The sequence below is a fragment of the Lytechinus variegatus genome, chromosome 16, assembly GCF_018143015.1.
Source record: "Lytechinus variegatus isolate NC3 chromosome 16, Lvar_3.0, whole genome shotgun sequence".
NCBI classification, from domain to species: domain Eukaryota; kingdom Metazoa; phylum Echinodermata; class Echinoidea; order Temnopleuroida; family Toxopneustidae; genus Lytechinus; species Lytechinus variegatus.
This window is the reverse complement of record NC_054755.1, coordinates 4,220,064-4,232,133: the sequence shown is the minus strand read 5'-3', so window position 1 is coordinate 4,232,133 and position 12,070 is coordinate 4,220,064. Positions and strand designations below refer to the sequence as shown.

General features: G+C 34.7%; 1 protein-coding gene across 11 annotated transcripts in view; it reads right to left on the bottom strand.

Moving 5' to 3' along the window:
* Positions 1-12,070, bottom strand: part of LOC121429483 (guanine nucleotide exchange factor DBS-like) — a 114,868-nt gene that overhangs the window by 2,546 nt on the left and 100,252 nt on the right. For 8 of the 11 annotated variants that reach the window (XR_005971939.1, XM_041626508.1, XM_041626509.1 and 5 more), the window contains 11 exons: positions 11,559-11,681; positions 10,143-10,325; positions 9,177-9,246; positions 8,583-8,681; positions 8,005-8,097; positions 6,896-7,021; positions 5,830-6,033; positions 5,376-5,468; positions 5,063-5,138; positions 4,177-4,424; positions 3,467-3,692 (listed from right to left, as the gene is read on the bottom strand). Coding sequence is in view for 10 of the 11 variants with exons in the window: in XM_041626508.1 (XP_041482442.1) it covers positions 3,467-3,692; positions 4,177-4,424; positions 5,063-5,138; positions 5,376-5,468; positions 5,830-6,033; positions 6,896-7,021; positions 8,005-8,097; positions 8,583-8,681; positions 9,177-9,246; positions 10,143-10,325; positions 11,559-11,681 (1,541 nt within the window). In the remaining variant the exon portion in view is untranslated. The remainder of the gene's footprint in view (positions 1-3,466; positions 3,693-4,176; positions 4,425-5,062; positions 5,139-5,375; positions 5,469-5,829; positions 6,034-6,895; positions 7,022-8,004; positions 8,098-8,582; positions 8,682-9,176; positions 9,247-10,142; positions 10,326-11,558; positions 11,682-12,070) is intronic. The other 3 variants (XM_041626516.1, XM_041626515.1, XM_041626517.1) reach the window with 2 other exon arrangements.

The following is a 12,070-nucleotide window of genomic DNA, read 5'->3' as shown; positions in this document are numbered from 1 at the left end:
ATGAGAGTATTCATTTAAAAGAAAAAAAATGATGAAATGTCATGATTTCGTTACAGAAAATGACTGCAATATACTGGACAGAATACTAATCCCTCACTTTTCCTTCTATTCCTTACACTTCAAAAGAGCTAAATAAATAATGTTCTCATAAAATTTAACTGTAGCAATTATAGTAGTAGTAGTCGGGGGGAGGGGGGGGGCAGTCAAATGTATTGCTGTACACATGAATGACCAAATTATTTAAATAAAATAATAAAATAACCGACCTCCCAAACAAGTTTTACACATTATGGCTGGGATTTTGGCCCCTAATCAAGTTGTCGCTAGAATATGTCCCCAGGGGAAAAACATATCCTAAACATGTTTGGCTAGTCTTAAAAAAAAGCTTTGGAAAAAAACAAACCCAAATACGTTTGACCCTGCGATTGTCCATTGACCAGTCTTTCAAAACCACCCTCTTTTTTTATCAGTGTTTTTGATACCCTTAACGAGAGCATGTGCGGTCTGTATTCAAAACTGGAAAAACACCCCTTTAAACATTTTTTTGGGTCATGCATTTGTACAGCAATATATTTGATTGCCCCCCATGTAGTAGTAGTAATAGCAGTAGTACTAGTAGTAGTAGTAGTAGTAGTAGTAGTAGTAGTAGTAGTAGTAGTAGTAGTAGTAGTAGTAGTAGTAGTAGTAGTAGTAGTAGTAGTAGTAGTAGTAGTAGTAGTAGTAGTAGTAGTAGTAGTAGATGAAGCATCGACAGTATTAGTCTAGGAATAGTAGTATTAATTACAGAAAAGCAGAAGTTAAATTCAAGCCTTAATTTGTTTCTCTTCAGAAAAATATATAACAAAATGAAAAAAAAATCCTTCTGAAATGCACATAATTTCAACTGAAACTGTATCTTGCATAAAAATAAAAAGAAAAGAGGTGTCTGAGCCCTCAAAAAATGAATGCATACTTTCTCAACACTTGGCAAAGGAAGATTAGGATCATTCTTTGTCAAAATAAAAATTGAGAAGATGAAACCAACTATGAAAATTGGTGAATAAGCAATGTGCATAATTCAATGTCAAAATTCGTCTACTGAAAAACTGACACATTCATAATTCCAATTTTCTTTTGTTTCTTGCTTTGTTATTTTTTTTATTTCAATGATTGAATGAAATAACTATTTATATGCACTGTTGAGGTCTATGGATGAAAACACTTGCTTTTGGCTTTACAAAATGAAATTTCCTGCTGGAGAATGACATTGAATTCATAGTAAGACCAATACCTTTGGCATATTAGTAAAATATCACTCATTGGACTAACATATAGCATTGTTGCCCACCCCCCCAAAAAAGGTAGGATAAACTGCCCATTCCTCTATTGCCAACTCGTCCACTCATCACTTGGTCTACATGTAACTTCATTCAGTCTAATGCCATACCATCCATCAGCATTCCGTTTAAAGGGGAAGTTCACCCTGACAAAAAGTTTATTGTAAAAATAGCAGAAAAATAATAAAAAATATTGCCGAAGGTTTGAGAAAAATTCATCAAATAATTAAAAAGTTATTAGAATTTCAATTATTTGATTTGTGACGTCATATGCGAGCAGTATTCCTACATAGCGAATGGTAAAAAATCAATGAAATGTCATTTTCTCAGAAAATTGAAAATGGTTTTCACTGGAACTTTTGTATATCAATAGACAAATCATTTCACACCCGATCATGAAAAGAAAACAAAATTAAGTCATCAGGAACCATACAAAATTTGAAATTCATACATTTTATATTACATAACACATGGGGCAGCTGCTCGTTTATGACGTCACAAATCCAAAATTTTGAACTCTAAGAACTTTCTTACTCTTTAACGGATTTTCCTCAAACTTTCACCAATATTTTTGACTATTTTTTCTGCTATTTTTACAACAAAGTTTTCTTCAGGGTGAACTTCCCCTTTAACAACCATTTGGTCCAATAACCATTTAGTCCAATCATCACTTTGTCTATTCACCAGTTCGTCTATTGCCATTTCATCTTATAACCAGCTGGTCTAATACCCATTTTTATTCATTTAGTCCAATCAACAAAAGTCCAATTAGATCAAACAGTATTGGACCAACTGGTTATTAGACGAAATGGAGAACGGACGAAATGGCAATAAGACCATGTGGATAGTGGACAAATTGATGGTAGACCAAATGATAGTAGGCGAGTTAATAATTGGACGAATTGACCGATAGGAAATAAACCCCAGGCAGAATAACCATGCAATTTCAAGCATATATACATGGGTATACATGTACATGTAATGCAAGAATATAAGGGTAAATAATAACATAAATCAACAAGGTAGAGTGATATGAATTATTTGACAATAATACATCATTAAAAAGTGAATCCTAATTTGCGCATTTCACGATCCTCGCCTTGCCTTGCGGGCTGGCTTTGCATGACAAAATGCAAAATAACGGGAGATGGACGAGGTGTAGGCAGGGGGAACATACTTGCTCTCTTGAAGGGGAATCCAAACTCGGTCAAAAAATGTTACATTGGAAAAAGAGAAAAATTAGAAAAACAGAATGGTGAAAGTTTGAAAGAAATTGGACAAGCAATAAGAAAGTTATGGCTGCTTTAAAATTGAGATTCCCAAGACTATGTAGATTTCAAATTGGCAACTGGGTAAGTAAATTATGACAAGAAGCAAGAACTACTTTTCCATAGGTCATGTACTTAATTATCATGATTCTGTGGTTATCTCCCAAGTACCTATTCCCCAGCCTGGGACAGGAATCAAAATACAACCCAGGAATCATATTGTTTTATGTTCTCATTAAAACAAAATATAATTTGAAGTAAAACTTTTGATAAAAATAACATTTGAGCCATTTTATACATTGGATAAAGTGAGAGTATAGTCCTCGCCTTGCATCATTATGACATCACAAACTGGGCTAACTTGAAGTCACCATGGGTATAGGGATGACCAATTTTTACAACTTTTAAAAATTCACAACTTTCTTATTGTTTTTCTGATAATATTCAAACTTTCACCATTCAACTTCTCTGCTTTTTGCTTTTTCTTCTAAAAACAACTTTTTATTTGGGTTGGATTCCCCTCTTAAGACTTAATTTGTTTATTCTATCGCAATGCTTACAGCAGGCAATTGCAAACTAAAACAGAATCATAACTGAAAAGGAGGGAGACAAGCAGAATGTTACGATAAAAAATGAAAGCAAACAGGGGATCAACAATAAACCTTGATCTCTTTGTAGGATGAAAAATTGCTAGATCAAAATACAAAGTAAAGTTATCAATGGAAAAACAATGGGGAAAAAATCATATGATCAATAGAAATGAAAATAGAAAATCATACAAAAATCAAACTGCAGAAATCAATCATAAAGAAAAAATCAAATCATAGAAAATATAAACAAAATCATAGTAAAATCATAAACAAAAGGAAAAAGCATGCAAACCTTGACTGCTAAGGGAGTGGTTTGAACGTGAGATGCGACTAGCAAGCATTTCCAGGTAGCTGGCTGGCACCCAGCCCTGTTCGTTGCTGGTGTGTTTCCGAACCAGCCACCAACCCGCTTTACCGACCTTCTGGACGTCAACGATCTCCCCCTCCTGCACGGCAAGCTCCCCGGGCTCAACGACGTTGTACTCTGCAAGCACCACATATTGGTTCATATCAACCGGCTGCAAAGAGGAACAAACAGGGAAATAGATTAACAGAAACTACAACAATGCTATCGTGAAAATTGTTGCGGTATTGATGTTGCTATTTTAATGTTGTTATAAATTTTGTAAAATTTATATTTGGAATCAGAAAGCCCAAAAAGAATAAAGACCGAAAATTGTATCTTCTTATTTTGAATTTTTTGAAATAAAAATATTCTTATTTATTCACATTTATACATCTGTATTATTTTATTTTTAATTCAGTGTTATGAACAGTACCTAAATGAACATGACAAAGTGTCAGGGACAGAGAGAATATGAGAGAGATAGAAAGAGGGAAGGATGAAGGGAGAGAAAGAAAGAGGACAGAGTAAACAATGTTGAAAGAGAGGGAGCTGCAGTCTTTCAGGGTGACTGAACGAGAGAGAGAGAGAGAGAGAAAAAAAAAGAATGAAGAGAAGGAGAGGGGGAGCAAGAAATGTTATGATCTTCCAGTACTCACTTCTGATAAGCAATCCCGATCTAATATCTCGTCTTCCGAATCCGTGAACTCTGCGCTGCCCCAGTCATCATACTCCTCATCGTTCTCTAACGAGGGCTCACTCGTAAGCGACGGGTTCGCGCTACCGGCTGACGACGAGTCACTCGTCGGTGATGGTAGAGAGAGACCGTTGTTGTTACCCGCGTTGGTGTTGGCTTGAAGAACTTCTACATGGTTTTCTATGATGGGCTTCTGGGCAGTTTTCCTCCCTGATTGAAAATAAAATTGGTATTGACCAATAAATTTTGACAATCGATGTATTACAAGAAAATAATAATAAAGCATCAATCGTCCCATGTCCACTAGAAATATTCTTGTTACTAATGTGAATGATCAAAATTAACTACCATAAAGAGGGAAAGGATCTTTGTTGAAGAAATTAAAATAGGTCAATTCAGCAACCATACCTATCATCCCATATATCAAGAGAAAAACCATCTCTCTATTTTGATCACACATATTTCCCAATAGAAAATCATTCTTATTCACCAACTGACTACCTATTTTTTTTTCATTTTAGTAAGCACAAATAGTTGAAATACACGTGTCCCCCACAGCTGAAGGCTACATGTTAAAACATGAGTACTGAAAGGATGGAAGGAAAAGATTGCTCACAGAGACTATTATCAACCATCTGGAGAATTTCTATGAAGCCCTTTACAATGTCAGAAGTACATATACATGCATGAATTGCACTAATGTTACTAGACATCTAATCAAGTTATTTAATACATTTCTAAAGAGAATATCTTACTTAAATTTTAAGGACAACTACAAACGACAATAAGGAAGTTATATTTGAAAGGTCCCCTATATACATGTAGACGTCAAGTATTTCTGTTCATACCTGTTGGTTCTTTGGTGACTAAAAGAGCTTGTCTAATGGCCTTGGTCCATGCAATCTTGTCAGACTCTGTTGGTGCCTAGATTTGAAGGGTGACAAAAAATACAAATGATACTCTTAATATTCTCATGGATATAGAAGTGAAATGAAATTACATCAAGAGAGAGTTTTCTTCTAAAACTCCCCTTTGATTCATCATTCATATCATTGCTACCAAGATCATAATCATCATCATCATCATCCTCATCATTACAATCATCATCACCACCACCATCACTGTCATCATCATCACTGCCATTATCATTTTCCTAATTACCTGTAAGATGAATACTTCTACTCTGCCACCGAGCCACAACTCAAACTTCTTCTTGTCTCCTTTCACATGCTCTGTCAAACCTAATGATGGTGTCTGCAAACATAACAAAATATAGAAATGAGTTAAGATTAAAATCAAACTTGAGAAATACAACAAACATCAGTCAATACTTCGATTGGAAAATGAAGAAAGACTTTGATGGGTTGAGACCTCACAAATAGAATTTGTAATAATCTTTAATAAATTTGAATGATGATCTGTTCAGGTCATGATCATTTCAGAGTATTATAAATCAGAAAACAGACATACATTCTTCATGTGATTAAAAAAATAAATATATTTTACCTATAATCAATTTGAGCAAAGATTGAATCGAGAAGGTATTCATCAGCAACAACTTGTCCCTTACCAACAACAAGATTATCAAATAGTTTACTAAAAAGGACTAACTCACCGAAATACTGTTCTTGAAGGCATAGAATGTCTTGTCGCGGATGTCCCCTCGCCTCTTGCAGAAGAGCACCGCCCTCTCATAGAGGAAGATGTGACGCTGCATCCGCTTCTGACGGATGTCTTTGAGGTTGTGACGACTCTTGTGTTCCGTCCACATATGGAGCGGACCCTGCATCAAAAGCTTACCCAGATCTGAAAGGGTTCCCTGTGAAGAGATGATATAGGAATAATAAAGGTCTTTGTTCAACAATGTGATTAATTTATCTTTTTCATCACATACAAAAAGAGGGGGGAACAAGTATATAAGTCACAATCAATAACACCAAGGATATTTTACCTTAAATAATCCTTCATTCACATTGATTTCATAGTAATGATATCCCACTACATTTCTCTCACAGCTAAAAAACATTAAGTACACCTTTAGAAACAGTCTTTTTTAAAAAACTGACATTTTCCTCCTACTTGCTATTACTTTTGCAAACATGATATAACAAGGTTCCTGCTTCATCAAGGCAACAGAATAGTTTGCAGATAACCCATGTTCCAAATATCCAGACATTTTAAACATGAAGACTTTTGGTGCACTTTATCATGCACTCATAAAAAAACTGAGATGCATCATGAAATGCTTTTTACCCTCTTTTGAAAACTGAATACCCCCTGGCTTCTAATTTTTGCATACACCTTTCAGCTACAAGTACCTAGAAACAAGCTGTACTATTTGGCTCTTTAATGACTTGGTGTTAGGAAAACAGGTGGGTGTTTCATAAAGCGTTCGTAAGTTAACTTTAACAACGACTGGTGAACCTTTCTTACTTGCTAAATAATCACCAATGAACATTCAATGGTCAATATCATTTACCACAAGAAAGGATCACCAGTCGTTCTTATAGTCGCTCTTAACTTACTGTCGTGCCCCCAGTTTGTCTGAATTGAGTGTTGCACTGTTAGGCAAATCCTCGTCTGCACTTGCTCAGATAGCTCTCTTTCAACTGATTTATTTGTATAATCTCAAGAACGTACATAAAATTCAGGGTTTTAGCTCTTGTCTAGAATGTACTTACATCATATCCAGTGATGGCTACTTGATGCATGGAGTCATTGACGTATTTGAGTACTGTTAGCATGCAGTCTAGAGCAGACTGAAGGTCATCTGCTCCTTTCTCCATCGGTGAATACCTCATCATCTCCTAAATGATACAACAAAAAGGTAGAAATAATAATAATAGGCATTTATATAGCACCATCTATCTAGAATTAATCTATTCTGAGGCACACAAGAAAAGAAAGAATGAGAGAGTTCGGATGAGTGTCAAAGTGCCAATTACTGTTCAAAAAAATAAGACCTCAGTGAAGATTCAAAGGTCTCCAGTGATGGTAGAATTTTTAAATTCAATAGCAAATTATTCCAAAGAGAAGGTGCTGAGGCAGAGAAAGCCTGTGCATCATATGCTACACGTGTCTTGGGAGTCTTAAGAAGTGGCTGGTGTGATAATCTTAACAAGCTGGTGTATAAGGCATGGCAAGGTCTTGTTTTAACACTTTCCAAGTAACGGTAGGTATTTTAAATTCTATATGCTTCCGGATCGGAATGGAGATGAATGATGGTAAATTTATAAAGGGCAACAAGGAGGTAGTTTGGTATCATTTACCCCTTAATAATTAAAGAAAAGAGCACACCTAGTTACTAAGAATGCATATAGTATTTCCATGTATTTTAATGCAGGATAAAAGAGCACTGTTGATTCACTACACTTTCATGTATCTTGTCAGGTGCTTGAGACCACTCGGCCGAGGCAATAAGAATTTCAGGCAGATAACCAGGAAAGATTCCTGCTTCATTTTAACAACATATAAAAATTGTGATTTTTTTAAAAAACTTTGAATTTTGAAATTTACCTCAATTCAGGAGACATGACAGTTCATATGTTCAAACATGATTTACATGTTGATTTTATTCATGATAACAGTTTATGAACACAAAAAATACTTTGGTAACTTTGAAATAGACCTACATAATTCATGTAATAAGCTGAAGGTCCTAAACTTTTATATAGTTTAAAAGGTGATTTATTTCAATAAGAGGAAAAAGTAACAAATAATTGGGATTTAATAAAAATGGGTATACAGCACCCCATATAGTTGCCAATTTGATGATTTGATGCTATCTTACCTTGAGGAGGAGTTGATACTTTGTTATCCTCTGAACGGGTTTCAATAGGTAAGCACTGAGGGGAAGCTTGTGACCTAATAACTTTTGGCATTCCTGAATGAACAAAAGCATAAAATAAAGAAATTAATAAAGAAAGCATAAATTGTACATATGAAAGAAAGCCTTAATTGTACATATGAAAATGTCAAAACAGCATTGAAATCAGCCAATATAAAATATCTGTATAATCATTGAAACATAACATTGCAAATCGAAATGAACAGTACGTTAGAGAGCTAAACTCTATTATATTCACCTTTCACATGATATTAAAAATACAGTGTATTTCTATGATACTCTTTTTTAAAGTAGATACATTAAAAAAAATACTTTCACCCCAAATGGAAAGTTCTATCTCTGCTTTATGCAAACAACAGGCAACAAAATGGTCATTGGTATTAGAAAGGAAAAGGAGAAGAAACAAGTGATTCTCAGGGAAAGAAATGAATAAGAAAATGAAGTAAAAAGAGAGGAGGGAAATGGAAGGATTCATAAGGGGAGAAGAAACAAAATCATTTTAAGAGATTTCACTGACTTACTTGGAAAAATGTGTTATTTGTGCCACATTCTCTCCTGAATAATTCTGACCTTGGTTTGTTTTGGCAATAGACACTGTATAAATGATCCAACTCATCTTTCTGTGATACAAAACAAAGGGTTTAAGAACATCTGAAAACAATTTTCTTGATTTGGAAATAACGATGATACTTCCCGACAAAACCTTACATGCAAAAATATCAGGTCTGAAATAAAAACCCATAAAAGAATTGGAAAATTTACAAAATTAATGTTTTAGGGGGAACCCCCTTCCTTCTGATACTACTTAGTGCACCAATGAAGAATATATATACATATATATATTATTTTAAAAGAATCATAGGGATAAAAGAGTGTAATAAAGCTATAAAAACATCCTTTTCTTTTAGTCAAAGGGGAGGTGGATCTGCTTGTAAGATGATTTTTCAGATTTGAGGAGACATGTAAACTCATGAAGGGTAATATAATCATCTTTCTATCAACGAACATCAGTACAGATTGGAGTATAATAAATCTAAAATTTAAATTCAAATCTAAAATTCAAATTAAAAAATCTAAAACTGAAAACAAAACCAATATTTAGATCTCTCACTCACCATATCTACAAAGCATTTACCAACAAGGGTGGGTGTATTCCTGTAGTTCTCCAGTTCTACTAAGAATTTACTGTAAACAAAACCCAAAACAAGGAAATGGAGTTGGTGACAAATGGTACACTCTAAAAACAGTTTACCTAATATTGGGTAAAATGGGAACTGTTTGCTTGGTAAAATGATACCAAATAATTTGTAAATTCTATGCAATGTTGCATTGAAATTCACCCTTTAAACTTACATTTTACCCAATATGAGGGGGTAAAAATTACGCAGCAAACATGCGTGTTCCCTTTCTACCCAATATTGGGTAATTAATACTCAATCTTTTTAGAGCGTAAAACGGATGCTTGAAATTAACAGCAACAGTAAAGGCATTACATCATACCAAAGTGTGATCACAAATAATGCCTCAGCCTAATATGTTTTTATGCTGACCGTATCATCTCAAAATCACAGCCACTATAATATCACCACCATCAAATTATTATCATCCTCCTCCTCATCATCACCACCAGCTCCACCTTTATTATCTTTGAATTATAAACTTCTAACCTTGTCATCATTACAAAAATTTTACATCTTCTTCAACGTTATCAACAACATTATCATCATCACCACCACCAACATCATCATCAACATCATAATCATCTCTATGATCATCATCATCATCACCATTATATTATCATCATCGTCGCCATCATCATCATCATCATTACCACCACCACCATCATCATCAGCACCATCAACATCGTCATCAACATCGTCATCAACAACATCATCATCATCATCATCATCACCACCACCACCTCCGCCACCATCATCGCCACAAACATCACCTCCACCACAACCAACACCACCATCACCACTACCACCGTTATCATCATCACCACCTCATCATCACTACCTCACCATTAATGGCATTATCATCACAATCATCATCATCCCTTTCCCCTCACCATCTCGTACCTTTTATGGAAGTTGTAAAGCTGTTCCCAGTTGGCAAAGAGTACATCTGCATTTCCCCGCAGTGAGGGTGGGATGTGCTCTGACAGGCCAGGGTTGTCCATCTTCCGGATGTAACCGGTTAAAACCGCTTCTAACTCCTTGACATAGATCTTCTCTGTCTCAATCAACTCCTTGACCACATGTCTGTTAACCAAAAAATAATGAATTAATTTATCAGAATCTTTCATGAATATCTCATTTCTTGGGTTAGATCCATAACTACAGCAAAGTGGATGATGCAAAATAGGATGTCAGTGGTCCATTTCACAAAGGCAAAGATTTGTAATAATTTTGCCATTATGGTAACTAATATAAAATCAATTCCCTCATAGTATTAATATACCACTGAAATCCTAGGCTTTGATTGGCTGCTGAGTACTGTTACTATGGTAATTACCATAATAGACAGTTCCTTATGAAAGAAGCCACTGATTTATTTGACACAAATGCAAAAAAAAGAAGCATGCTATTCAGAATTCATAGAAGTTGAGGGGGAAAAAATGTATTCACCTCGGTGAAATTTAGTTGAGCATGCCTCTAAAATATATTCCATATAAACATACATGTAGACATGTATAAACCTGCAGTGATGTCTATGATGTTCAAGTAAAAGTAAAGAGATAATTGAAGCTTTTTTCTTTTTTCTTTTCATTTCCTCTCTTGTAAAATCAATATCAAGTTTACTTTAATGGTACCATAAGATTTTATAGTATTTGTTTTATGTTGCTTCTGTTGTTTTCATTATCCTTTACATGAATGTCTGGGAAGTGCACATCATCCAAGGCCTTGTGGCTTTATCTTGGTAGTTCCCCATTTCAAATTTGAAATTAAAACAAATATCATAGTGTCAATTGTATCTTTTCTCCATGCAAACAAAATTTTGATCTTAAATGTATTAATTTGACTTCAAGGTGCACTAGAAAATGACAAATAAAGGAAAATAGAAAAGAAGATCAGGGAATCTGGAGGTGCATCAAACAGAGGGTTTTAGGATTTGTCTACTAGTGAGTTATAATGATTAAGTCAAGCATAAACATTGCCAATAAGAAATTAAGAAACATACATATATATCTAATCAGTTTCTAGGCATTCAGTATCATACCATGGCATGCATAAAAAAAGTTCTATTTCAACGTATTCCCTTAAAAAAAATATTTCAACTGTTTAAGAGATTTTTTTTTCAATGGCCTAAAATTTGAAAGCTTTATATTCAAGGGAACTGTGACTGTGATGGAATAATCAAGTAGGCATCCTATAGATCAACATGCAAACAAGCTGCTACATCACAAAGTAACAAGACATCAGGCAATCTCGGAGAGAATTGAGCAAGCAAGACAGGCCTACATGCAGTCAGACCATAGAGGGCGCCAGACTGACCTCAGTTTATACTGAGCAAGGGATCTAAAGGAATTGGAGTTGTTCTTTTCCATAACGAAGTGATGGAAACCGTTGTCTTGGTGGGCGTAGGACTTGGGACAAACACCCATTTTCATGAGAATTCTTCACGAGGGGAGACAGAGGAGGAAAGAAAATGACAGTGAGGTGCACACGGAAGGATAAATATACTTTTAGGTAATTAAATTGAATTTAGTGCAGCGATAACATGTTTTTAAATATGCATGCATTTGGGTGAATTGTATACATCTCTATGCTGGCTACACTGTGTAGACATTCAATATCTCAGCAAATTGATAGTTTTTAAATAATTTATATTTTATCATCCTTTGTGACAAATTTTGATTCTACAGCAATACAAAGGAGATGTAAATAAAAAGAATAAAATATACAGAATGCTGGACGTTAAGAACTTTGAACAACACCTAGATATATTTGTTTAATTAACAACATCTCCTTCATTACATTACAATCATCATTATTACTACTATGTC